Source organism: Vombatus ursinus, unplaced genomic scaffold (assembly GCF_900497805.2).
Source record: "Vombatus ursinus unplaced genomic scaffold, bare-nosed wombat genome assembly UNPS02009062.1, whole genome shotgun sequence".
NCBI classification, from domain to species: Eukaryota; Metazoa; Chordata; class Mammalia; order Diprotodontia; family Vombatidae; genus Vombatus; species Vombatus ursinus.
In genome coordinates this window covers 19,562,441-19,589,601 of record NW_020948840.1, presented here as the reverse complement: position 1 = coordinate 19,589,601, position 27,161 = coordinate 19,562,441, and the positions used below count along the sequence as shown (strand labels likewise).

Below are 27,161 nucleotides of genomic sequence, written 5' to 3'. Positions count from 1 at the left end.
TGGACTAGACCCATAATTGAATAAAAACTAAGCTAGCTCCAGAATTGAGTCACAAGATGAAGTCAGTGTTTTTCACCAAATTACCACAATTAGCCAGTTGTGTTCTAATCCCCTCATGTCTTCAGTGTAGACCAAAGAGCAGAAGAATTGTGTCCTGGAAGGAATGGTGTAGTGTGTATGGGTATTCTCCTCCCTCCAAGAACGGGAGTGACTGCCTTGGGCACAAGCTCATTGGAGTTACATGTACTTATTCACAGCTTTCTGAACAGAAGTCAGTTACCTTGGAATGGACCTCCCCAGTCCCAAGAAATGGTAGCAACTGGCAAAGTATAAAAAGTTCTTGAAGAAGCACATGGCAAAGGTAGACATATGATGCCCATGTGGCAATAGGAGAGTTCATGGACAACGTTTCTGAATCCCCATCTCCTAGGTAGAGGAGGAAGGGATTTCCTTAGACGGTATCATTCCAAGATCTAGCCCAGAAGGTGAGGGAGATTTCTGGGAATGCATCTATCTTAGGTCTTGACTGAAGAGTAAGTCAAGAGCAATCAGGCTCTTACTTCATAGGAAATAACTCTGGCTAGAAGGCAATGTTTCCACCTACTGTTCTCTGGCTCCAAATAGAACGTGTCTAATCCCTACTCCATATGACGATCCTTCAAAGACTTGTAGGTAGCTATCATGACCCCCATGAGTCTCTTCTTCTTCTGACTAAACATTCTTAGTTTCTTCAGCTAATCCTCATCTGGCTCGAACTCAATGCCTTTCACCATTCTGACTGCCCTCCTCTGAATGCTCTCTAATTGAGCAATGTTCTTTCTAGACTGTGGGTTCTAGAACTGGACGCGACCTTCCAGATGTGGCCTGGTGTGGGGCAGAAGAGAGAGGGACTGCTGCCTCCCTAGTTCTGGAAGCTACACCTCTCTTAATGCAGCCCAAGATTGCATCAGTTTCCTGGCTGCTGTATCACCCTGATGACTCACATTAAGCTTGTAGTCTTACTGCAAGAGACTACTGCTTGTTTGGCCTTGAAAGACAGATCCAGGACCATGGCATGGAGGTTTCAGAGAGGCAGCTTTAGGGTGAATGTAACAGAAACTGTCTAACAATGAAAGCTTTCCAAAAGTGGAATGGTTCGCCTCTGGAGGTAGTGGGTTCCCTTTGTTAAAGGTCTTCACTCAGAGACTAGGCCAGTCATCGTGACATGGAAGGATAAATGGTATAGGTTGGGCTACAGGGTATCTAAGGTTCCTTATAACCGAGATTCTATGGTTCAGAAAAACTTCAATGCTCTGAAACAAATACCACCTCCTGTGTGGTATAGTAGATAGAGCGGATGCATCTTCATGAGTTCACATCTGACCTCAGACACTTCCTAGCTGTGTGACCTTGGGCAAATCACTTAACCCTGTTTGCCTCGATTTCCTCAATTGTAAAATGAGCTGGAGAAGGAAAGGGCAAACCACTTCAGTATCTTCGCCAAGAAAAATCCCAAATGGGGTCACGAACAGTCTGAAATGACTGAACAATAACAACGTCTAGTTCTCCCTTTCCAAAGTAAACGTCTTCTCTAAGAGACTCCCTCTGGAGCCAGACTCTGGAATCAATTTTCTCTCTGCTTTTGAGGTGTTGAATTTAAAGTAAATATTCCATGAGCGACCCTTTTCCTACCACAGTATTGCTACTCTACTTAACCTAGCATCAACTACATCCCTCAAGCTAAAGTTAAGAGTAACAGAAACTTAAAAAGCAACAGGTTTACTTTGAAACATGTCCAATATGTTATTTGTGTAGTGTGACAGTAGCCAACACACCCTTTAACAGACATAAGCAAATATACATCCCATCTTCCTTCACAGGTTTCTGCAGTCCTTCTCCTTCCTATTTCCCTATCTTGCCAATTCTCAGAATTTCCTCTGCCTTTTCTGTTCCCTGAATTTATTTCTCTGAACTACTCAGTTTCACTGACACATGTCCTTTCCATAGGTCTGGCTTTTATTGATATGGCATCATAGCAGAAAGGCCAGAGTGCTGGATTTGGAGTCAGGAAGGTCTGTGTTTGAACTTTGCCTGTGCTCCATACTCTCTGTGTGACCTTGGGCAAATTATTTCACTTCTCTTGAGTCTCTATGTTTGTATATGTAAAAAAGCAGTAATAATTAACTATACTATTTAACTTTACAGGGTTGTTGAGTCTCAAATTAAATAATGTATCTGTATGTTGTGACCCAGGGCCCCCCAAAACTCTGGGCTCACACAGACCAGGTTCTACCCTAGTGACTGACCCTCAGAAAGTCAGTGTCTCTCTGGCTTGTTATTCCCACCCCAAAGTTATACACTAGGGAAATATTCAAAATACAGCTCACTTCTTAGTTTCCTTAAATGTGGCTCACAGGATCCCCAGCTCCTGCACAAATACTCAATGTATTTGGGCATTGGGTATGTGACAACCTTTATTGCCCACCTACTCCCGCCCCAATAAATAAGATCCAAAGAACCCACAGGAGTTCATGAACAGATACTGAAATATACTCCCTCCCCAAAGGTAAATACACTGAACAAGAATTTGCCTTCACATGAGACCTGCCTGATTGAACATCCCATTACAGATAATAGCAGGGAGGGTTAGCAAGGTCCAGATGCCCTTTTCCCCTGCCCTCAACATGACACCAGACCTCCAGGTGCAGGGTGATCCTCTTCCTTGTCCAAAAAGCACATTGCGGAAGAGATCTTCTCTCTCCTGTACACTGGTGCTCAAACACATGAACTTGGGAACTCTCAGAAGTGGGATTATCTGTGAGACAACCCCAAAGCTTGTGCTGCCCAGAAAATCTAGCCCTTCTCTAACTAGAAGGCTAGATTATAGGATGATGGCCATCAGTCAACAAGCATTTATTAAGTGCTACTATATGCCAGATACTGTGCTAAACAAAGAAAGGCATAACCTGGTCCCTGTCCTCAAGGAGCTCACAATTTAATGGCGTAGACAATGTATAAATTATATACATTTATATGCATATATATAGCGTGTATGTATATATACATATATATATATATATAACACACACCCAATAGCAACAATAACCACCCAAATAAATAAAATACAAAGGACTCAGGGATACCCATTAACAGGTACTGAAACATCCTCTCTCCCAGAAGGTAACTACATTGAACAAGAATATATATTAATATATTATAATATATAATTATATAGAAGACATATAATTATATACAATATAATAATAACATATTACATAATTGTACATTGCCTTTCTTTCTAGAGAAGGGAGATTTTGGGTGGGTAGATATCTGTCTATCTATCTATCTGGCTGGCTGGTTGGCTATCTATGAAGTGCAGTTATGCCCTCCAAATCTCAACTTTCCCCTTCACGGTTTTGATATATCACAAGTCAGCTTAAGAAATTAAATGGGAATTTTTTGGGAGTTTTGCAGAAGCCACAGATGACACGAAAAGACCAGCAAATGGCACACAGCCTATGACCAAATATTTAACCCAAATTTTACAATAAGGTACTATAAAAGAAAAAGAAAGAATTCAGACTTCTTCTCTGGTAATAAGGGAAGGCCAAAAATTTTATGTGGATTTTCCAAATCACGGGGGTGATAACTGTAATCTCAGACACTAGCTAGGTGGGGAGGTGGGGAACCAGTAAATGCTACCCAGGAGATTCAGAATTCTCCTTCTATACAAAAAGAGTTCAGCAACAATTGAACTCTTCATTCAGGCCTCATGCAAGGGCATGTCTACAATTGTCATGTATGTCTACTGTAAGTTGCTCCTGGAAGTAGGAGAAGAAAAGTTCTTTCCCTCCTTACAAAGGTCTATTCTGCTGAGCTCTCACTTGGAAGTCCAAGGGGGAAGGGGTGGAGAAACTATGACCAGTTAGGTAGCTCTTCCGACAAGAATCTAATTCCACTACCTACCCCACTCTTAAGTGCCAATCATATTGGAGGCAGTGACAGTCATTGGGAGCCAATCAGCGGGGTTCCCTGTGTCCTCTCAGCAAAGTGCTGCAGTGTGCAAGCCAATCTCCCTGGGAAGTGTCCTTTAAAAACTCCCACACTTGGGATGACCGAGACATGTATTACACAAACCCTATAACCTCATTAAGGGGCAGTGAGGTGGCACAGCAGATAGAATGCTGGGCCTGGAGCACTCATCTTCCTGAGTTCAAATCCAGCCTCAGATACTTACTAGCAGTGTGACCCTGGGCAAGTCATTTAACCTTGTTTGCCTCAGTTTCTTTATCTTTACAATGAGGTGGAAAAGGAAATGGCAGACCACTCCAATATCTCTGCAAAGAAAACCCAAAGAGTAAGCCATGACTAAACAACAACAACAATAATCTCATCAGGGCAAGTAGGTGGCACAGTGGATAGACCTGTGGCCTTGGAGTCAGGAGGACCTGAGTTCAAATGTGGCCTCAGACACTTGACACTTACTAGCTGTGTGACCCTGGGCAAGTCACTTAACCCCAATTGCCTCACCAAAAAGCAAAAACAAAAAAATAATCTCATCAAATTGATGGGAGACCCCTTAGTTTGGTCAGTGGCTCTCCTCTTCAATTTCCCTTTCTTATGTAAAGCAGGTTGCAAACTTTAAAGTGCTATCCCAATAGTTGTTGTAATAGCCTCTGTCCTGTGTGAGAAGGACTCCTATCTAACCACCTCAGGCTGTATGCAGCCATTCCGAGAGATATAGACCCAGCTCTCTACCTCAGCCTATTATCAACTCCATGACTCTTTACTCCCTGGGAGGTCTAGATTGACTAGCAGTGGACAGCAAAAGAGAAGTTACCCCTTCTTGACCTCTTCATTGGAGCTAGTGTTTGGCACACAGTAAGCACTTAATATATGATTGCTGAAAAAATAAATGAATGACTTGTGAAAACCTCTTCTTTACCTTATTGTCTCTTCTAGCTCAGACTTTTTAGGATCCTGTGACCACCCGTGCTTCCCAAGCCCTTCCATGTTTAACTGTGGTCTGATGATGTGAGATGCTACCCTTGATCCTCAGTGCTCCTAATGCTTTTCCTCCCCCTGCAGGCCTCAAATCCTCTGTGGCAATCCCGGGGCTCAACCACAGTGTCCTCAGGGGGGCGGTTTCGCTGCCCATCCTGTAGGCACGAGGTCGTTCTGGACAGACATGGTGTCTATGGACTGCAGCGCAACCTGCTGGTGGAGAACATCATTGACATTTATAAGCAGGAGTCTTCACGGTAAGTCCTGATTCTCTCCCTACCTGTTTTGTAGATTCACATTCAGCATTTATAAAGCACCTATTGTATGCTGACATTTGTGTTAGGTCTTGGGAAAAATACAATATTTAAATAAGTCTTGGTATGGACTTCGTAGAATCTGATTTAATGGAGGATTAGCCACAAACATAGATATCATTCATTCATTCATTTAATAAACATTTATTAAGCACCTACTATGTGCCAAGCACTGTACTAAGTTCTGGGGATACAAAAAGAGGCAAAAGATAGTCTGTACTCTCAACGAGATTACAATCTAATGGGGGAGACAATATGCAAACATATATACAAAGCAAGCTATATACAAGATTAACAGGAAATAATTAATAATGGGAAGGCACTAGAATTGCGAGGGTTGAGGAAGGCTTCCTTTAGAAGGTAGGATTTCGATGAGCAAGCAGACTTCAGAAAAAACTGAAAATACTTATATGAACTGATGCTGAACCAGGAGAACCAGGAGAACTTTCTACACAGTAACAGCCCCGTGGTACAATGACTAACTTTGATAGATTTGGCTCTTCTCAGCAACGCAAGGATCTAAGACAACTCCAAAAGACTCATGATGGAAAATGCCATCCACATCCAGAGAAAGAACTATGGAGTCTGAATGCAGATGGAAGCATACTTTTTGCTTTCCTTTTCTTTTGTTGTTTTGTTTTATTGCTTCATTCTCGTGGTTCTTCCCATTAGTTCTAATTCTTCTTTACATCATGACTAATGGGAAAATATGCTTAATATGAATGTATAAGTAGAGCCTATATCAGATTGCATGCTATCTTGGGGAGGGAGGAAGAGAGGGAGGGGAAGAAAATTTAAGACTCAAAATCTTATGGAAGAGAATGTTGAAAACAAAAAATGAATAAATAAATTATAAAAAAAAAGAAGGTAGGATTTCAGTTAGGACTTAAAGGAAGCCCAGGAGGTCAGTAGTCAGAGTGGAGGTGGGAGAGTATTCCAGGCATAGGGGATATCCAGAGAAAATTCCTGGAGCCAAGACATGGAATTGTCCTATTTGTGGAATAGTCAGAAGGCCAATGTCAGTGGATTAAAGAGTACATCAGGGAATAGTGTATAAGAAGAATGAAAGGTTAGGAGGGGACTAGGTTATGAAGGGCTTTGAATATCAAACAGAGCATTTCAGAAGCTGCTTGAGTTTATTGAGTAGAGGATTGGGGTGACATGAATGAACCTGAGTTTTAGGAAAATCCTTTAGGGGCTGAATGGAAAATGGATTAGAGTGAGGAGAGACTTGAGGCAGGCAGACCCACCAGGAGGCTATTACAGTAATGTAGGTATGAGATGATGAGGGCTTACATCAGGGTAGTGGCAGTGTCAGAGGAGAGAAGGGGGTGTATTGGAGAGATGTGGCAAAGGTGAAATTTGTAACAGCTCAGACATAGTTGTGGGGGGAGGGGGAGAACTAGTAAGGATACCAGGATGACTCTTAGATTTCAAGCCTGAAAGTTAGTGTTGCCTTCTATAGTAATAGGGAAGGTAGGAGGGAGGGAGAGTGTGGAGGGAAAGATAATGAGTTCAGTTTTGGATATATTGAGTTTAAGATGTCTGCTGGATATCTAGTTCAAGATGTCTGAGAGGCAGTTGGAGATATGAGACTGAAGACTAGTGGAGAGATTGGGGAGGGCAGCTAAATGGTGCAGTGAATAAAACACTGGGCCTGGAGTCAAGAAGAACTGAGTTCAAATACAGCCTTAGACACTTATTAGCTGTGTGACCCTGGGCAAGTCACTTCACCATATTTGCCTCAGTTCCTCATCTGTAAAAATGAGCTGGAAAAGGGGCAGCTAGGTGGTGCAGTGAATAGAGCTCTGGCCTTGGAGTCAGGAGGACCTGAGTTCAAATCCAGCCTCAGACACTTAACACTTACTAGCTGTGTGACCCTGGGCAAGTCACTTAACCCTGATTGCTTAAGCAAAAAAAGAAAAAAAAGAGCTGGAGAAAGAAATGGCAAATCACTGCAGTATCTTTGCCAAGAAAACCCCAAATGGGGCCACAGAGTCCAATATGTCTGAAATGAGTGAACAACAACAGAAAAATTGGCACAAGACTGGCAGATTGGAGAATCATCAGCATAGAGATGGTAATTAAATCCATGGAAGGTGATGAAATCATCAAGTGAAGGAATATAGAGGAACAAGAAAAGAGGGTCTAAGACAGAACTTTGATGGACACCTAGGACATGCCAAGAAAGCATGTGTTATTCTGAACAACCAAGTGGATGAAGAATGTCTATTGTCCAGACTATGATGGGCAGTTGGATGGGTAACCCATAGATTTGGTCCATCAGTACCTATATTTTGTACAGACAATGTGCATAGACAATGAGCTGGGACCAAAAATGAATAGGATAAAGGAGAGCAGGTTTGGGAAATTGTGCAGTGCTTTTAATGGCCCCAAGCTTCTCCCTAAAAAGGGCCCATCTTTTTAATCCCAGTATTCTTCTAGTAATCCTTCATGGCTATGTCACAGAATACCACAACCTCTGAAGAATTCAATTTGAGGGTTACTCAAAGGGTAATGGAGAAGAGGATAGAGGGTATGACTAGAACACAACACATTGCCACTCCAGAACTAAACAAGAGAAGGGGTCAGAGAAATGAAAGGCTAGAAAAGAAGATGGGCCTGACATGGTGAGAGAGAGAGAAGGATAAGAAAAGATGGTCGTCCTGCTCTATTGGTAGCAATACAATCAGAAAAAAATTTTGAGGAAAGCATCCAGCAAGTTTGGTGGACCCCTATGGAAGACTGACAGGAATCCATGGACAAGGGTCACCCAAGGCTAAGGACGAGTTGTGCATCATTTAGGGGAGTACCAACATCCAGGAGCCTGAGGATCCATTGGAAAATTGTGCATTATAGAGGGTCACTTTAGTGCCCAATGGCACACATTTGTTGGAAGGCTAACTGAATTTAGTAGATGATCTCAGACCTAAAACTAGGTAAATACAACTGGCCCATGAGGAGAACAAATTCATATGTCAATCTCAGCCCTTATTTCTACCCATACCCAGTTGGGGATTGAGAGAGCTGGCTTTGGAGCCATGAACACCTGGGTTTACATCCCACTTCTGAACATCTTCTGTGACCCTGGGCAAATCACTTGGTCTCTCAGAGCTCTCTGAAACTCCCAGACTACAAGTTGCTGAGGAAATGCTAACTTGTATTAGGAGAGAGAGTTTTCTTGTATGAGAGTTCCCTAAATCAATAAAATCACAGATCTAGCCCCTATCCCTATCCCACCTACCCAACTATTTGACTCCTTGTAGACCTTGGGATGGCCATTGTCCTGGGATTGTCTTCTCTGAAGGAAAGTGTTTAAGAGATTAGGCAAGGGCCCTAGACATACAGCCCATAGACAGGATAGACATACTGTCCTGGCTAGTTTCAGCAGGAATTTTTTGGCTGCGAGATGCAACTTCCACTATCTCACTTGCTCAGATCTGTCTTTACTAATCCTGGTTGCCACCCTGATGATCCTTTTGCTACTGTTGTCTAGGCCTCTGCACTCTAAGGCAGAGCAGCACCTAATGTGTGAGGAGCATGAGGAGGAGAAGATTAATATCTATTGCCTGAGCTGCGAGGTGCCCACCTGCTCCCTCTGTAAGGTGTTTGGAGCTCACAAGGACTGTGAGGTGGCACCACTGCCCAACATCTACAAACGCCAGAAGGTAACAACCTCAAGTGTGGGGAAACAGACTTGAGTCTTGAAGTCTATATCTTATCTAAACTATGGGGTTCTTTGGAATACATCCTCTACCTCACTTCCCACAACCTATATAGATTTGGTTCCGAATCCCTGAGTTTCACCTCCCTCTTCGCTTTCTAGCCTCTGAAGATTCAGCTTCCCTGGGGTTAGATTTTCTCAAATAGTTTCTTTCTTTCTTTCTTTTTTTTTTTTTTGGCTAGGCAATGGGGTTAAGTGACTTGCCCAGGGTCACACAGCCAGTAAGTGTCAAGTGTTTGGTCTGAGGCCGGATTTGAACTCAGATCCTCCTGAATCCAGGGCCAGTGCTCTATCCACTACGTCACCTAGCTGCCCCATCTGAAATAGTTTCTTAAGGATACCCTTCCTAGGCTATTGTTGTCCATCCTAGCTATGTGTTTGAAGGGAGGGGGAGTGCCTAGAAGTGGGAAGATGCCTAGGCATAGAATCATTTTGTGCCTAACATATGTGGCAGAGTGAGCTGAGCGATGGTATTGCCATGCTGGTGGCTGGAAATGACCGGGTCCAGGCAGTCATTACTCAGATGGAAGAAGTGTGCCAGACCATTGAAGTAAGTATGGGGCATCTTCAGGGAAAGTGGTGGACAGGAGCCTCCTGGAGATGTGGGATTAGGAGGGGTGGGTAACTACTGCTATAGCAGTCAGGGCCCAAGGAAAATGGGGTGCCTAGAACCTGGTGGGGAGAAGGAAAGAGAAAAGTGTTTCTCTAGACTTCCATCCAAGGCACAGGGCTTGGGACCAGGTATTCCTATGTGTATTGAAGAATTGTATAGTTGTGCCTTTCCCTGGCCCCCATAAGATCAGAATATTTTCTGGTCTCCCCAACCCTTCCATCCTCCCTCCTTTGAAGGTGAGACTGTTAGATGAGACCAAGCAAATCCTGTATGGGATATGATTGTGTTTATGAATGCATGTGAGTATGTAACACCTCTCAGCTCTGTGCCTGTCTGTGGTAGCTGACTCATGACAGGACCCTGACAGCACAGGTTCTAAGAGTCAGTCTGGGCTTTTTCTGGGTACCTGAGACCCTTGACCCTTTGAAGGACCCTCCTCCCAACATCTCCACCCCAACCTCAGGACAACAGTCGAAGGCAGAAGCAACTACTGGGACAGAGGTTTGAGACATTGTGTGCAGTGCTGGAAGAGAGGAAAGCAGAACTGCTTCAGACCCTGGCCCGGGAGCAGGAGGAGAAACTTCAGCGGGTTCGAGGGCTTATCCGTCAATATGGAGACCACTTAGAGGCCTCATCCAAGCTTGTGGAGTCTGCCATTCAGTCCATGGAGGAGCCACAGATGGCTCTCTACCTCCAGGTGGGGCAGTCACAGGGCCAGAAGACCTTAGTGACTGTTGGAGAGGGAGTGGGGTGGGGATGCTTCTCAGATGTGTGTTTAGGTTAGGCTGGGGTGGAGCTGGCTATGTTGGCCTCACTTTTGCTCTCCCTTTCCCCCCTGTAGCAGGCCAAGGAGCTGATTAAAAAGTGAGTCTGACGTGTTGGGCTTCACTCTTAGCTGGGTTGGGGAGATTGATCAAAGGGGAAGAGGGAGGGGCAAGGGTATATGTGTCTGAGAGGACTGTGCTCCTTGAGCAGAAAGGGGTGGGGGCCCATCTTTGGGCCTGGGCTGATGAATCAGGGAAGGTGTAGGGGTCTCAATGAAGGAGACCTCCTTAGGGGCACTTCGGGATTGAGCTGAGCCCACTGTTATAGGGTTGGGGACATGGCAAAGGTGGAGTTGGCTGGGCGGCCAGAACCAGGCTATGAAAGCATGGAACAGTTCTCAGTGAGTGTGGAACATGTGGCTGAGATGCTCCGGACAATCGACTTCCAGACTGGTGAGAGACCCGGGGAGAGACTGGCAGACTGAAATGCTTGGACTAAAGGAAAGAGGAAGGGGGGTGAATTGGAGGTAATTAACTGCATTATAATCATAGACTTAGAGAGAGAAGGGACCTTCCAGGTCATCTATTCCCACTCCTTTATTTTCCGTTCAGGAAATTGAAGCCCAGAGATGTTGTGACTCATCCAAAGTCACACAGATAGCAGAACCAGAATCATAGGATGATAACTCTAGAACTAGAAGGGACCTTTAAGGTCATCCAGTCCAACCCCCTCCCTCATTTTGCAGGTAAGGAAACTGAGTCCCAGTAAGGTGAATTGAATTGCTCAAGGTTGCACAAGAAGTGTTCAGAAATAGGATTTGAACCCAGGTTCTCTGACTATAAATAGAGGTGGTCCTGCACCTCCTGTATCATATTGTGCAGTTGGATTTGGGGCTAATTAAGGGACATGAAGGAACTGAGGTTTCAGGATGATGGGGTCCAAGCCTATGTCATCAGATTTTTATATTTGCCCCAGGGGGTTCTGGGGAGGAAGAAGAAGAGGAGTTGGTGCTGGAAGGGGAGGATGGCGGTGCCGGGGCTGAGGAAGAGAAACTGGAGCCTTCCGAGGGTAAGTGAGCCCTACTAGGTTGTGGAGATGCCTTTCAAAAGACTGATCCAGTGAAAATAATGAGTCAGGGCTAGAGCAGAAGGTGGATTGGCTCCTCTCACCTGATTCCCAGCAGCCACAGAGCTAAGGTACCCAGGGAAGCTAGGGTACTACCTAGGTATCCAAGTGCCTCTCTTGGGCTCCTATATTCCCTCCAGAGCCCCGAGTTTCTGAAGAGTAATGTCTGCCCTGTCTTTTCCCTCTCCCTGCCTTTTCCAAAGGGCTGGTTGTAGGAGATGCTGTTCAACCACTGAACCAGAGGGAGGCTCAGTAGCTTCTGGTCTAAGTGGAGTTACATGCACCCTCCGGGGTCCTCTTAGCACCTCTTTAATTCGCCCACCCACTGAGTCTTTCCGTCCGAACAGGTCTGCACTGATTTCGCCTTAAGAAAACCTTCTAGGTTCCTGCAGGCACTAAAAATAACTCAGAAGACGCAGGGAGAGAACGAATCTTTGGCTGCCCTGAGGCTCAAAATAAAGGTTGTGATTACCTTATGTGCTCCGAATTCTCTCCTTTTGTCCCTGTGGCCTCGTGGCCCGGTGTCTAGGCCCCAACCCCGGGCGCATCTCTTCTCCCCAATTCCCAGAGGGTTAACTGGGTTAGGTTAACTGCAGCCCCGCCCGCTCACGGTCCCTGATCTGTCTGGGGTCCTTCACCCAGTGAAGTAGAAAGCTCTACCGAGGTCAAACCTTAGCCGGAGACAAGGGAAAGGGAGCGACGGGTCACTGTCTACTCAGATTTGGCTCGGGAAACAAGTGGAGGGAAGTAGAGGGGTTTGTAGATAGAACTGTAGCCCCGAAAACCCTGAGCGTTCAGCTTTCAGAGGGATCTGGGGAGTGAGTGGGAAATGGATTTGTAACTGTTTTTTGAGAGTTCGGAGAAGGATCTATCCCCCTTAATCTAGGCTAGTCGGGTGGGGTTCCACAAAAAGGGATTGGTCTGGCCCTATAGAGTGACCTGGTCCAGGGTCTCAGCTAGGCGTCCTCCTCCGCTCCCGCCCCAGCCCCTAGCCCCCACGCCAAAGCGGGAGACACCGACTTTTCATCGCTTTTATTAGAAACAGAAACACCGTCCGCAGTAGGGAGTCGAACCGGGCCACGCCCCGCACAGTTCCGGGGGCCTTCCAGGACTGGCCCCCCAATGCCGCCTCTTGGTCTCAGGCGGCAGAACAAGGCTGGCCAGCCCGGGCTCACTTGCCCACCGAGTCGAAGATGAGCCGGTTCTGCTCGGCGCGCTCCCTCTGGCTCTGCGTCCGTGCCAGTTCCAGCAGGGTCCGCAGCAGATGGAAGGTCAGGTCGATGGAGAGAGAAGGTGCGTCCCGTTTGGGCTTGGGCCGATAGCCCAGGGGTGAGGACAGGGTGCCTGTCCCAGAGGCCAAACGCGGGAAACGCTCGGTCAGGAGGAGGAGGGCACGGACTCCCCCGGCATGGTTCCTGGGACTCCACCGCAAACTCCGGTCCAGACCCTTGTCCCTGGGGGACATCGCCTCCAGAGTACCCCGTCCGCCGCTGCCCGGCTGCAGCTGGACTAAGAGAAGCAGCAATGCCGCCAACAGAGCGATGCGCCCTGGCCGCCTCATGGTGTTGGTGCCGCCGCTGCCGGGCCCTGGGAGGCACACACACAAGGGGTAGGGCGCGCGGAAGACGGGCTGGTGTGGGGGTTGAGGGGGGGCGGCGGGTCCAAGGCTGCCCCAGGCTTTTGGCCACTTCTACCCCGGCACATTTCCCACCCATTCCAACCTCGGACACCACGTGCCCTGCCAGACTAAGTCCACCACGTGCCCCGACAGCCGCTGAAGCTAGGCGCACACCCCAGACACCCTTTTCTCTTCGCTTGGAGATAAGAGATCTGGGACACGTCCCGCGATGGAGCCACCCACCTCCCAGCCCGCCCGGGAAGGGGACTAGCTACCCAGCAAAGCAGCTGGGGGAGCAAGCAAGAAAGGGCTGGTTCGGGAGCGCGCTGAGCTAGGGGCGCGGGTGCGCTCAGAACAAGCCACTCACGGGTTTCTCCGAGCGTGTTGCCGCGGGGGTGGAGCAGAGCTTCAGTCAGTGTCCCAACCGAACCGGAGTCTGGGAGCACGGGGCCGGTTGCCAGTGCCTGGGGAACTCGGGGAGTGTCCCGGGGCTGCTGCCAGATTTATATAGGGACGGGGCAGCTCCGATTGACGTCAGCGAAGGCCATGCACTGATTGTAGATGAACTGACAGAACCGCAGCTCTAAGGCCAGCAGGGGTAAGGAGCTGGACTGCCCCGAGGGCCAAGACCCCCAGAATGGAACACCGCCTGCTGCCTCTAGGGGCAAGCGCCGAGGGTGGTGATTGCAGTCGTTATGGGTAACAACAGTTCCAGATGGGCCCGGACGTGGGCAGTCCTGGCTTGGACCGAAGGACCTAGGAGTACTTCGCACCGTTTTCAATTCAGTCTACAGCATCTTCTCTTTCCAGCACCCTCCTCCCTAGTGGAAACCTCAACTTCCTGGGGAAAATTTTCCTTGAGGAGAAGGGAAAGCTGAAGCTGACCAAAGGCAAAAATGTGGAGCTGTCCGTGGTTCTGACTACAGCTCTTTTCAGCCCCTTTCAGCAAGAGAGGGATCTGAATTCTAGACTGAGAGGAAGAAAGGGGACTATACAGTTGGCACACGACCCTGATAGCCTGAGCTTCTAGGTCTGCAGCCAGAGACTGGGACCAAAGGCTGTCCTCACAGGCAAAAGGGACCAAATTAATCCACTGAGCTAATTCTCTTTTCCTAAAGGCTCCCTACCATTTGCACTTCTGTCTAGATCCTGAAATTTAAAAGTCCAGGGTCTTTTAATTGAGGATTTAAAAGTAGATAGTCTCTGGTCCCCAGGAAATTCCCAGACCAAAAAGGGCACATTCTATTTACCCCATTACCCTGGGCAGATAATAGTTACACAAAGAAGAATTACCCAGTGGTCTAGCCTAGCTGATTCTTTTATTTTTTTATTTATTTTTGGGGGGTGGTGGTGAGGCAATTGGGGTTAAGTGACTTGCCCAAGGTCACACAGCTAGTATGTGTCAAGTGTTTGGTCTGAGGCCACATTTGAACTCAGGTCCTCCTGACTCCAGGGCCAGTGCTCTATCCACTGCGCCACCTAGCTGCCCCTGATTCTTTTATTCTTAAACGAGGGAAGAATGGTAGAAAAAGAGGGATAGGTGCTGAGCTCTGGCTTCAGAGCTGACTGAATTTTTCCCTCAGTCAGGGAGGGGGAAAGGTTGGGGTAAAATACCCAACAGCATTACAGATCTTTGATTAAGTTTCTATTGGAACTGTATTCTGTGTCTAGAGCCACAAACCACATCAATTATCACTGCCATTTAGTTAAAGTAGAGCTGTCTGTAAAGGTCTAGGGTGAATTAAGGGTCTAGCCAAACTTGGAGGAGGATGGGTTAGGAAGAGATGAGCAGAGAATTAGGCAAAGACTGCACGTAATGGTAACAAGAGAAGCAAAATACATCAGTTTTCATTTTCTAAAACTACCTGCAAGGTTATACTATTTACATTTCACAGGAGGGGTTGATTCATTTCAGTGTCCCATCCCAGAAGTCCTTTCTGTCCAGTGGCTTGGCATCCCAAAAACTGTCTGGGAGTGCTCTGAAGACATCTGAACCCATCCCAGGGTCAAGAGATATAGCTCCAACATGGGGGGACATGAGGAGAGGACAACTCAGGACCGATGTGACTTCCAGGATAGGTAGGTGTTCCAGACAACAGAAATGCACTGGACAAAAGCCAACCTGAGGAACAGGAAAAGCATCATTGAAAACAGGAGGAAGGGGGTGGGGACAGAGATGAGAAAGACAAAGGAGAAGAGCAATGGGGGGAAAAAGATGGAGAAGAGGGAGAGAAAAAAGCAGAAAAGATAAATTCTCTCACAGGAAACTGGCAGGATTTATAACCTCATCTTACCACCCAAGTCTTCCCCTACCCCTTTCCCTCCTTAAAATAGTAATGACTGTACTGGGTCAGAACCCTGGTTTACCCAAGTCAGTGTTTTGGGGCCCCAACAGAGGTCCCAAGGGCTGTACCCCAGAAGAGTATGGTTGTCCTTCCCAATATTACTTTTAAAGGTAGAGAATAGCTCAGCTTCTCCCAGTAACCATTTATGGCTTTCATTCAGGCACATATCCAAATGCTTTTTGAATGTTTCTATTTCCTGCCTGTACCAACTCTTGGGGTAGTGAGTTCCTTAAGTTTATTACCTGCTTCATGATGTGGTATTTCCTTTTATTAGCTATACATTTGCCATACTGGCATTTCAAAGGATTTCCCCTCATTCCAACATCTCAGGATTTGGGGAAGTCCATGTTCACCACATCCATGGTGCGTGTGGTTTTTCTTGCCTTTAGATTATCTCCTCTTAGCTCCCTCCTTTCCAGACTAGAGTTCCAATTCTAAGATGGCCTCTCTCCCCCCAACTATTTTATTTGCCTTTCTCTGATTGCCTTATAACCTTCCTGAGGCTTCAAAACCAAATAGTACAATATCCACCAGTTTTATTGAAGAGTAGTAAAATGTTTTCCTTTTGTCTGAACTGACATATCCTACCCAGCCTCCTGCCCTACCTGTCTGCCTAACCTAGGCTGTAGCAGCTTGGACTCTGTCCCTCCAGCAATGGCATGGCATCAGAGGGCAAGGATTCAGATGGGACAGGACTGTGGAAGTGGGATCTTTTTTGGAACTCTGTATGAGATTCAGAGGGCAAACTAAAGAGGACTCTGTGAGGGGTGAGAGGTTCTGACTACAACACAAAGGAAAATGAAGAGCCTTGATTTGTAGGCAGAAGATTTTCGTTTGAAGGGCTGAGGGATTTAAAGATGGAATGAGCATCACACAGCTTTCAGACTTGTATTTTCGAACCTGAAATATTTTGGGAGAGTATCAATGGGTTTTTTCCCTACCTGTAGATAAGGGGAATAAGGTAGAAGTTGGCCAACTGCACAGGAGGCCAGATCTGCAAAAAAAAAAAAATATTAATAAGGAAAAAGTTATACCACTGTCTTATCTGGAACAGTATTTTCTGGCCTCCATTCAAAGAGCCTTCACCAGACCCATCCCAACCCCAGGGCACGTGAATCCAGTCCAAGAGGTAACATGCTCAGGCCCCAAGTCATCCCCAGCCAAGATCCAATCCAGAGAAGGCCCAAAGCCCAGGGCTTTCCACAGCCTTAAGGAGAACGACTGATTTGTCTCTTACATAGTAGTTGGTGATGAGGGCATCAGAGTAATCCTGAAGAAACAAGTAAGGAAAAGGTTAAGTCTTACACTCCCTCCTCTTGGCATCATATCCTTTTCCACTCTCTTCCATTAACTCCATGAGAGCAGGGACAAGTCTTAATTATCTGTGCCTCTCCCCCAGGACCAACCACAGTTCTCCACACACTGAAGACACTTAATAATTGACTGGTTTTCAATGAATGGGACTTCTTGGTGCTCAGCAAACATGCTTCCTGCCTTATGCAACAACTGCCTTTTTCCTTATCACTGGACTCAAACCGCCTGTTAAGTCTCTGAACTCCCAACATTCCTAATTTGCTTGAATTCTACCACGTTCCTTTGGGGAGCCCCCAGAGCCACCTGTATGCCCAATCAAATCCTGAGACTCCATCCTCACCCGTCGCAGTCTGGCCCAGTTGTCCTCGGCTGACAGTCCATCAAGTGTACCAATCAGTGGGAGCAAGCACCCCAAAAAACATGGGGCAAAGGCCCCCTGAGAAGAGAGAACAGGAAGAAGAGAACGTCAGAGCTCTAATGCTTACCTGTCAGACAGTACATTCCTCCTCCACAGACACAGATTCATGTGATCACAGCTCCTCCGGATCCACTGGTGCTCTTCCCTTCCTCACTTCCCCTCTGCTCACCTGGTCCACCACCATCTTCTTCAGTGCATCCATCCTGGCGTTGCCAGGGATCAGTCGGTCCAAAACCCTGTACCAGCCACCTACCACAGGGCCCTGAAGGCAAACCCAGGAGAGAAGGAGAAGCAAAAAAAAGGGAAACTTTAGCTAGCAAATAGTAATATTGTTTCCCGCAAAAGGAATGAAATCACATCATAGGGGAAATAGCTGAGGACAATGAGAAGGAGACTGGGGCTTATGGGCATAGAGATGGAAGTCAAGAGCCTGAAGAGTACAAGGGAAGATGGAGATCTGGGTCCACTGTCCAAATCACCATTCAGCCAACTATAGTGTGACTCACCACAAAGCTGCAGCCTATAAAAGCCATAGTCAGGGTCCTGTGGACTTCGTACTTCTCTAAACCCCGTTTCTCTATCAGCTGCTGAGAGATGATGTCACCTATCCCCATCAGGGACCCTGGGAGTAGAAGATGTTGTCAGGTTGCCTTGTCAGAAATCCAAGGCAAAGCAAAGTTTTCTAAAAGATGGGGTGAAACCTACTAAGTATAAGGTTTTGGCAATCACTGCCTTCACCTTCTTCATCCATGGGTCTGGGGGGAGGCATCCTATTTGTTAGAAACTGCTCTATACTGAGGGTCCCTCTCAGTTCCTGGAAGCTGTCTTCAAGGACTGTCACAAGGGTAGCTGTGTTTTTGAAGTTAATTCTTGAGATGAGGAGACTGTAAACAGGGCCCATAAAGATCCTCCAAATAGGGCAGGAAATCCTTTCTATTTCAAGAGCTCTGAGGTGATCCTGAGAGTAAGCAAAGGACCCACCAACCACTGATATGAGAGAGAACCTCAAATGCAGCTCGGACATGGGGTAAGGTACTGTAGATAGGGCATGACTGGAATCCTGATTTTGATTCCTGGCTCTAACCAAAATCCTTCCTTTCTCCAAGTAGCATAGTCTGCATGGAGGCAGCATGGTACAGTGCAAAGAACCCTGCCTCTGGAATAAAAGGACCTGGTACAAATCTTACCTCTGACACTTGCTAGCTGCATGACCTCTGACAAGTCACTCAATTCCTCTAGGCCTCATTTTTCTTGGCTTTAAAAATCACGAAGTTAAATGCAATGGACTCTCATCAGGCCTAGATCTATGGTCTATGATCTAAGGTGAACAGAATGAATAGGTCACTTCCAGAAACACTCAGGTACTGCAAAGAGGGCAGATGAGCTGCTGAGGAAGTTAGAAAGAACAGACCTTGTGTTCGTTCCTCTGGCTTGCAGATAGCCACAAACAACCTCCTCACCTCACAGCCCCACATTTCCTCAGTGGCCTTGAAGGGAGAATCCAGCAGTGACAAAAGCCAGAGGGAAAAGGGTCCCTGTGGAGCCCACCGACACACAGCCCCATGCAGTCATAGATACCCCCACACAGGTCCTCAGACAGACATCACGTGTATTGACTGAGTGCCCAGTGGGTTGTGATGGGCTCTAGTGTGAGTGTGTGTGCACACGGGTTTGAGTGCACAAACATATACAGAGGCCTTTGTGTAAAGTGACCAGCATAATCTCCAGGTTTCCTCTGTGTCTTGCTGAGTAATGAAAGCACCCGCCTGCAGCACCTCAACAGTGTCCCTGTGCCCTCAATTAGAACTGGGCAAACACATCCTTCCACCCCAATGTGTATCCTGGCTGGCTCTGACGTCCATGCTGGCTGCACGATCACCCTTCTGGCTCACACACCCAGTGTGCTCAGCTCTTTTCCCAACTCCCACGTCGTGCCTTGAGAAGTGGACAAGCAGTAGCCAACAGCCAATTGGGTGAGGCTAGGAGCTGGAAAAGTTAGTCAGGTTTGCTGGCACTCTCTGCCATGAAGCAGTCCCAGGCCCTCTTCCAGGGGAGCCCAGCAGCCTGGCCACGGCCTCATTCATCTTAGTCCCAAAAGGGTGGAGTTATTCTCCCCATAGCAAGAGCAAAGTGACCTAAATGACCAGTTTTCCTTAAGGGAACTATATTCCCGGTACCCCCAATAATATCTCCATGCACACACATATACCGGGTCTCTATCAGACCCAAAAATGGAAGTGGAAGATTCTAACTAGCCCAGTGGACCATGGGACAGGGAGAGGAGGGGCCCCAGAAGCTTGTTGAGCTCTGTTATGCTGCCTTTCCATTCTATCATGTGCCTGTTTCTTTCTGCATCCATTCAGAGGGAGTGACTATAGCTATGAATATACAGGAAGGAAAAAAGAGTACCCATTACCCAGCTGACAGAGAGGTGTTGGGCTCAGGGTACAAAATAAGACTTTTTTTTTAACATGATCAATGTAGGGATTTGTTTTTAGCTACACATATCTGTTATGAGTTTTTTTTTTCTTTTTTTTTCTTTTAATGGGGAGAGGAAATGGGATTGAAAGAAAATGAATTTTTGTTAATTGAAAAAAACAAAATAATATTTAAAAAACAGGGAAAAAAAGAAAGTAGCACCCATTAAGAAGCAAGTAATTGGGAGGGAAGAAGAGGAGGTAGGGTCATGTGCTGCCTTCACATGAGAGACCACTGAGGGCAAATAAAAGGCCCTAGGAGGCTCAAGCAGAGCTCAAATCCCCAGAACCTGTAGGGCTGGCAGACAGAAACATCAGCCCCATTGTCCCTCACCTACAGCAGTGTCTGAGTGACTCTGCTGAGCTCCCATCAGACCACATAAACCCCAAAGACTTTGGCCCAGAATAATACCACCTTGTGATATAAGACTCTTCCTTTTCAAAAACTCTTACCTCCATCTCATTTGACACCCCGCCCCACCAGTGACCCTATAAGATACAGACAGACCTCTTTTTTTTTTTTTGGCAGATGAGTAAACTGAGGCAACAGAGAAGACAGATGATTTGCCAAAAAGGTCACACAACAGGTTAAGGGCAGAGCTGGGGCTAGAACTCAAGTCTTTTGGCTCCTGGTCTTCGGACTCACTGTCCATAGTATGTATACAGTGTAGGGAAGCAAGAGAAACATTAACTTAGAGCTCAGGACCCTGCCCTCCAGCCTCATTTTCTTGGTAAATGATGGGCCAGCAAGATGCCAAGGTGGAAGATGGTGCTTTCTCTGGCATGCCCACCCAGGGTAATTTTCCACAAAGACAACTTCACATATTTTTACTGTCGACTATAGAGAGAACCTGTGAGAGACATTGGTGACGGGGAGATATAAAGTTTGGATAAGTCATGTTCTCTGTCTTCATGCACTGATAATTTTGCTCTGCTTCAGACTGAAGTGAGCCCAGGGCTTCCTTTTTCATGTGGGAGTAGGGGGTAGGCTTTAAAACTAGAACCACTCCAGGTCTGATTCCCAATCTGAATTGGCTTTGTGGCAATTGAAGGGAAGGGATGTGCAGAGAATGAGGTAAGCAAGGACTTTACCTCAGAGCAGGTGTCCTGAGGGACCTTGGTGTAAAGGCCTGAGCATTGCCTTGAGTTGAAAGGAAGGGGAAACTCAGGAATACAAACACTATGGCCCAATATCAGCTCAATATCTGGTACTCCATGAGCTCCCTTCCCAAACAGCTATATTCTCTGTCAAACTGATGTTCTTAAAATACAGATCTGACCACATCATTCCCCTGTAGTGGCTCCCTATTGCCTTTAAGATAAAATCCAAACTTAGTGTAACATTTAAAGTTCTCTGGCTCCAACATGTCTTTCCAGAGCTATCTCCTATCATTATCCCTTTTCTACTCTGTTTCAAGTCCAAATGCCAATAGATTCTTCCCTGTTCATAACAACCCATCTCTGACCTCCATGCTTTTGCACACATTGTCCCCCTGCCTATAATGGTTGCCTTCTTCTCCTCCACTGCTTAACAAGGCGCAGCTCAGGTACCACTTCCTAGAGTGAGCCTTTTCTAATCCCCTCAGTTGTTAATACTCTCCCAGAAATTACTTCCTATTTCTTTTGCATATATCTGCATTTGTATTAGAGGCTGCAAGTTGTTGTGAACAGAAAACTAACTGGTCTTGAATCTGGGAAGACCTGGGATCAAGTCCCACAGTGATACAGACTGTCCTGGTGGCAAGCCACTCAACCTCTCTGTTCTAGGCAATTCTTTGAACCTCGAGGTCATAGGAGGAAGTGCAGATCTGCACTGGTAAAGGAGGTTCTATTTACCAATGACAACATAGGCCCAGCCCCTATTCCAATATGTATGTACTGACCTGTGCACATGTTCTTTCACACCAGCAAGCTCCTTGAAGGCAGAGCCATTTAACAAATGCTCAAAAAATGCAAGCTGACTTGAACTGAACAGACTCAAACTCCAAAACTGCCTCAGCTTCCTGGAGGTCCTTCAGGATCTATGTGTTTGGGTGCAGATCCTAGGACCATTTTTACCACCCTCACCCAGTCTGAAGCTCTTTCTAGAGGTCTAGGGAGTGGAGGGGTAGAGGGTGGCACCATTAACCTGAGCATCCAACCTGATGACTCTTCATAAAGCAACAGGGTAGCTAGGTTGTGAAGCCCCTAAGCATCGCTGGGCACTGAGCCCACTGGGCTGATAGCTGATGCAGGCAATGATGTCATCTTTCTGGCCTGGGGCCAGGTTCTGATGCTGTCACTCTCCAGCAGAGCCAGTATGGGAGTGGGGAGGAAGAAGAGAGAGGGGGAAAAGGAGAACCAGTCCTAGGGCACTGGTCCATCCAGAACCCCCTGTGGCAGTCCCAAGTCCCTCTCTGCCACACACACCCAGAGAAGCAATTCAAGAGATCCTGTAAAGGGTGTGGGCCCTCCCGGCCTCCCCTGGGAAGTCTGGAGGCAGAAAAGTGAAATTTTAATAGTGGGTTGGGAGGTAAACAGATAGAAGTAAATGAGAAAAAGAAAGGAGGCTGGAGACAGCTCCTCAGACGACCGAAAATAGGAAACATGTCCTTGAAAAGCAGGAGCCCTCAGTGGGACAGAGCCACTGGTACTGCCGACTCACCCGGCTCCCCCCTCTCCTCCCCAGGGGCCTCTCAGGAGATTAAACAGTGTCAAGGTGGGGGCTTGCGCTGGCAAGAAGCCCAGGATGAGCTGAAACCACAGGACAGCAAGGATTGGGGAGGGGAGGAATGGAACAAGAAGGGACTTCTCTTCCATGTTTCAGGAAGAAGGGTACCCTTAGAGCTCGAGGGGTTACAGCCTCCTGCCCCAGCCACCTGTTGCCCTTCTGAAAAGAAAAAAAGGGTTTCTGGAGCAGTGGAAAACATACAGCTTGGCAGTTTATGGTGTCCAAGTCTAGACCAGCGGAAGCTGTATCCTAGGATTTGGGGTCTGGATCAGTCCTGGGAGGTTAGGAGGGTTCTTAGAATCGTAAGACTTAGAAACGGAAGGGCCCTTAAAAGTTTACAGCCCCCTTCATTTACAGAAGTGACTTGCCCAAGAGCACACAGGCAGTAAATAGCAACCCCTAGGATCTGAACTGGAGGACGATTTGTTGGGGGCACTGTGGAGGAGATTACTGTTCAGCTACTGGAGTAAGTAACCTCTGAGGTCCCTTCCAATCCTGAGATTGGAGATTCTGAGAACCAAGGTTCTCTCTGAGCTAAAGTCTTTACTTTTTCTACTATCACAGAGAGCATAGCCCAAAGAATCACAGAACGCCAAAGTGGAGGGAATGCTAGATCAGCTGGGCCTCTCACTTGACGCAGGAAGAAGCTGACATTTGGAGGAGTGAAGGCTTTTACACAGCTAGTAAATGAAAGAACTGAGACTACCCCATGGTTCTTTTGTGTCCAAGTCTCTTCCTACTACACTTTGTTTCCCTCCCTGGGGAAAGTGAGTTAGTTCCAGTGTCCCCAGGGGAGTTTAACATCTACCTATGGCAGGCCTAGAATGCCTGGAACCACTGTCTGACACAGCCTCTACAAAAAGAAAGGACAGCAGTGGATAGAGCACCGGCCCTGAAGTCAGGAGGACCCAAGTTCAAATCCAACCTCAGACCAAACACTTGACACTTACTAGCTGCGTGACCCTGGGCAAGTCACTTAACCCCAACTGCCTAAAAAAAAAAAAAAGAAAGAAAGAAAGAAAAGGACAAGGCTGACTCAGTTTCTCCAGGATCCACAGGGTTAGGGATGATATAATAACAGCAGATCCAGAGGCAGACGCCACCCCCCGCCCCCTGCCCCCCGCCCCCCACTCTCCTGGTCCAGACTCAAACCCTCTGGGGCCTCTTAAGAAGGCACAGCTCAGGTGCTGCTTCCTAGAGGGAGCCTTTTCTAATCCCCTCAGTTGACTGTACTCTCCTGGAAATTACTTCCTATTTCTTTTGCATATATCTGCATTTGTATTACAGGTAGCAAGTTGTTGTGAACTGAGAACTGGTCTTGAGTCTCAGAAGACCTGGGATCAAGTCCCACAGTGATACGGACTGTCTGGGTGACAGACAAGTCACTCAACCTCTCTGTTCTAGGCAATTCTTTGAACCTCGAGGTCGTAGGAGGATGTGCAAAACCATCCTCAGACATGGTCAAAGTCAAATCTAATGCCAAGAGCTTGTGGGACTGGACCAGACACTTACCCAGGGGCAGGGTTCACTCTTGGTATGTTCTATGTGGCAGCACAGTGGGTCAGGGAGAATGTGGTACAATGAGGAGAGTCGAGAGACCTGTATTCGAATCCTCCTTCTGACGTTTAGTAGCTGTATAACTGATCAAGTCACTAAATCTCTCAGCCTCAGTTTTCTTGTTTACAAAATAAGTTTAATAATGCTTATTAAGGATAATACGACTGAGGTAGTAACTACCTCAGTTTTGTTGTGAAGATCAAATGAGAATATATGTAAAATGTTCTGCAAACCACACATTATGTAAATGTCACCTGTTATTAATAATAATAATAATGATAACAATAATATAAATGGGTTCTAGGTCATTAACGTCCAGAAAAGGAAAGAGCACAGAGGGCTGAGCCCTCTTCTTGTGTCCATAGTTTGGTCCACTTTGAACAGTATTCCTGGAATGTGGGGCTAGCCTATGGAAACCTGAAGAACTCTCTGGGAACCAGGGTATTCTGGAGGGGATCTAATGAGTCTAGGAATACCTTTGGTCCAGTTTGTACCCTGACCCAGAACAAAACCCTCAAGACAGGTCCTGGAACTCAACCGGCTTCTGCAAAGAACATGACTTGGAAAGAGCTTTAATCCTCAATCCTGTCCTGATTAGATGTCCAAGAACTGGGAGCCCCCAAGTATGGTGTACTCACTCTACTATACCTTATCAGCTTTCTTTCCAAAACAATCTCAAGCTTCTCATTCATGGTCAGAAGAGACTTTCCAGGCTCACTCCCAGAGAGTGAGAAGAAAAGGCAAAAGGGTCATCCCTCTCTTCTCCCCAAGTCCACCCTGGGACCTTCCTCCTGGCAGCTGCCAACTCTGGACAAATGTAGAAGCTGGTCGGGCACAGAGCCCAGCGTGTCAGTTCCCATCATGGCCACACAGTGCAGCATGAGTCACCACACACACGCAGCCCAGGTGAGTCACTGCCCTGGCGGGCACGCCGAGGACAGGACATGGGGTGGTCAGACACAGTGGGCTGGGTAAAGACCCAGGGGAGTCTGAAGTGGGGGAGGGGAGTGAGATGGGAAGAACTCAGCTACTCAGAGCCATGTATTTTAGACTCCGGGACTGATATGGTAGTAAATAGGAAAAAGGTCTTTAGCACCAACTTCTACTCACCCTTTTCAACAATACTCTGACCCTATCTAGGCTCATTGTCTTAATGTTGTCTTGGATTGCCCAGAACCCTACTCCAAGGCACACCCCTGTGGTCTGGAACTATGGTCAAGGTCCCTTCAACCAACAAAACTTACTTATATATGGTCCTTTCAGAGTCCTTTTTTAGATGCCCTAATCCCCAAGGATAGCTCATCTGTTAAAGGAGAGTATTCATAGACTGTAGTGTGTTACTGTATTGCCCTTTTTCCAGGTGATACATTTGCCTCTTTACAGAAGAGACTGACTGTGCAGGAAATCTCAGGTCCCCACAGCAGGTTTGAGTGGGAGGTTTTCTTGAGTGGGCTGACCTTTCAGTCCTCTTCAAATCACACCTCATAAATGGCTTTTCCTGTACCCTCACCTCCCTTGAGGACAGGCCCGGCCTGGACTCTCAGTTGTGAGGAATAAGGATCTTGATAAGAAAAGTACAAAGGGAAAGAGAATCTGTCCCTCGGGAAAGGAAGGAGCAGGTGCAAGGAACTAACCTTTACTACTGCCCTTCAGTCAACAGCCTCAGCACCAAAGTGGAGTTACGGTGAGAATGAAGCAAAAAAGGATCATGAGCATCTTGTTATTACACTTGTAGAACCACCTCATCATGGTGGGTAGGAGTAAGGAGAATCTGTCCTGCTGACACTCCCATGCTGGGTGGCAAACAGGATTTGAGGGAGATAGAAGAGTCTACAGTTTCCTCCCCAAGGACACAACCTACTGTAGTCCCAATCCCAGGGAAATACTCACCAGAAGTGAGAACCTGTACCTTCCATGGGTGAGCAGCCAGTGCTTGCTGGTATGCCCGCCAGAGAATCATGCCTCCTGTGGGGACAGTGGGTCCAGGGAGCATAGATTTAAGATTGGAATGGGTCTCCCTTTCATGTCATAGATGAGAAAACAGACCCCAGAGAATGACTTGTCCAGCTAGCAAGCTGGAGAGCTGGAATTTGGCCTTGAGGCCTGACTCCAAATCCAGTGTTCTCCCTAGGTAACCAAGCTGCCTTCTGTGTCACTACCCGTACACCCTCCTGCTTGACCACCCCAACCCGAACATGAAATCCACCCCTCCTCTTTTGGCATCCTCACATGCCCTAAAGGAGGCTCCTCTGGGAGCCTGAGGGCAGGGAGAACAGCTGTGCCTTCCAGGGGCTGCTCGGGAAGGGGCCAATCCGTAAACACTCGTGAGGCCCGGCTAGGCTCCGGGTGACGAGAAAGTGAGAGTCCCTGCCCAAAAGGAGCCCACTTGGCACTAAGTGGGGACCAGGCCTAAAAGTGACACCTTCTTCCACATTCCTGGTAGGAGGGAATCAGCCCCTTAGGCGCTGGGAGGACCCTCAGAATGGAACTGGATTTTAGGGCTGATAGAACCTCAGACTTCACGAAATCGACCCTCTTTGTTTTACAGATGGGGAAACTGAGGCCCAGTGAGGTTGAGAGATTTTCCCGAGGTCACACAGCGAGCCAGAGGCAGGGGCGGGATTCGGACCCTAACAGCCCGCAGCCCGGCCGCTGCCTCTGGAGCTTTCAGCCTGGGCCGGGGCCGAAACCTCCGCAGAGAGTAACGGAGGAGCCGCGGAGCAAGAGGTAAACTGACATTCCGCGTACTCACGGTCGATGGTGATGACGTCATGCGCATGGGTACGCGTGCGCGGGGCACTTCCCCGAGAAGCGGAGGAACGCGGTACCAAACCACTCACCTCGGTTAGGGCCCCTCTCCGGGAGTCCGCTCCCGCTCACCCGCGCAGCACTTCCCGTGCAAGGCCCGCCCCATCCGCTCGGGGGAAAGCCCCGCCCCGGAGCCCCCGGGCTTTGCCCCTCTTGGGCGGTGGCATGGGTCAGGGGAACCGTCCGGCCCGGGCCCCGAGGCCACGCCCCCTGCCCCGTAAGTACCCTTCGTGATGGCCAGGAACTGCCCGGGGAGGTTTTGGCCCAGGTTGAAATGGGTCCGGTCCGAGGCCATCCGGTGGAACTCAGGCCCAGATGAGGCCAGGCTCGGGAAAGGATGCGTCCTGGGGTACTGGGGGAGTTAACCTTAGCCCCATTTTGTAGACGAGG

At 47.6% G+C, this 27,161-nt stretch overlaps 3 protein-coding genes across 5 annotated transcripts in view; 1 reads left to right on the top strand and 2 right to left on the bottom strand.

The window, feature by feature from the left end:
• Nucleotides 1-11,952, top strand: part of TRIM54 (tripartite motif containing 54) — a 29,847-nt gene extending 17,895 nt beyond the window's left edge. Inside the window, exons 2-9 of the mRNA XM_027850404.1 lie at nt 5,068-5,240; nt 8,794-8,965; nt 9,476-9,571; nt 10,098-10,331; nt 10,476-10,498; nt 10,727-10,851; nt 11,375-11,467; nt 11,872-11,952. Coding sequence (XP_027706205.1) covers nt 5,068-5,240; nt 8,794-8,965; nt 9,476-9,571; nt 10,098-10,331; nt 10,476-10,498; nt 10,727-10,851; nt 11,375-11,467; nt 11,872-11,882 — 927 coding nt within the window. The 3' untranslated portion in view covers nt 11,883-11,952. The remainder of the gene's footprint in view (nt 1-5,067; nt 5,241-8,793; nt 8,966-9,475; nt 9,572-10,097; nt 10,332-10,475; nt 10,499-10,726; nt 10,852-11,374; nt 11,468-11,871) is intronic.
• A 592-nt stretch (nt 11,953-12,544) lies between these two features.
• On the bottom strand, nt 12,545-14,530 carry UCN (urocortin). Its single transcript, XM_027850409.1, has 2 exons — nt 13,510-14,530; nt 12,545-13,111 (listed from the first exon to the last, which is right to left on the bottom strand). Exon 2 carries the CDS (start codon nt 13,083-13,085, stop codon nt 12,696-12,698), a length of 390 nt encoding a protein of 129 aa, XP_027706210.1. The 5' UTR covers nt 13,086-13,111; nt 13,510-14,530; the 3' UTR covers nt 12,545-12,695.
• Nucleotides 14,531-14,962: 432 nt separating this feature from the next.
• MPV17 (mitochondrial inner membrane protein MPV17) lies at nt 14,963-26,857 on the bottom strand. Of its 3 annotated transcripts, none has more exons than XM_027850405.1 (8): nt 26,804-26,857; nt 25,854-25,928; nt 17,726-17,841; nt 17,389-17,481; nt 17,142-17,237; nt 16,725-16,757; nt 16,429-16,481; nt 14,963-15,264 (listed from the first exon to the last, which is right to left on the bottom strand). In XM_027850405.1, the coding sequence occupies exons 2-8, from the start codon at nt 25,921-25,923 to the stop codon at nt 15,195-15,197; spliced, it is 531 nt and encodes a 176-aa protein (XP_027706206.1). In that variant the 5' UTR covers nt 25,924-25,928; nt 26,804-26,857; the 3' UTR covers nt 14,963-15,194. The 3 variants fall into 3 exon arrangements, with proteins under 3 accessions (XP_027706206.1, XP_027706207.1, XP_027706208.1); XM_027850406.1 differs by lacking the exon at nt 26,804-26,857 and adding an exon at nt 26,716-26,795; XM_027850407.1 differs by lacking the exon at nt 26,804-26,857 and adding an exon at nt 18,407-18,537 and having other exon boundaries at nt 25,854-25,902.
• Nucleotides 26,858-27,161: the final 304 nt, after the last annotated feature.

Coding starts and splice junctions, on each gene's coding strand:
- UCN (XM_027850409.1), bottom strand. CDS start 13,085: ATGAGGCGGCCAGGGCGCATCGCTCTGTTGGCGGCATTGCTGCTTCTC.
- MPV17 (XM_027850405.1), bottom strand. CDS start 25,923: ATGATTCTCTGGCGGGCATACCAGCAAGCACTGGCTGCTCACCCATGG. Junction 17,842..25,853: donor GGTACAGGTTCTCACTTCTG/GTGAGTATTTCC, acceptor TTCTACTCCCAG/GGTCCCTGATGGGGATAGGT. Junction 16,758..17,141: donor ACTGGGCCAGACTGCGACGG/GTGAGGATGGAG, acceptor TTGTTTCTTCAG/GATTACTCTGATGCCCTCAT.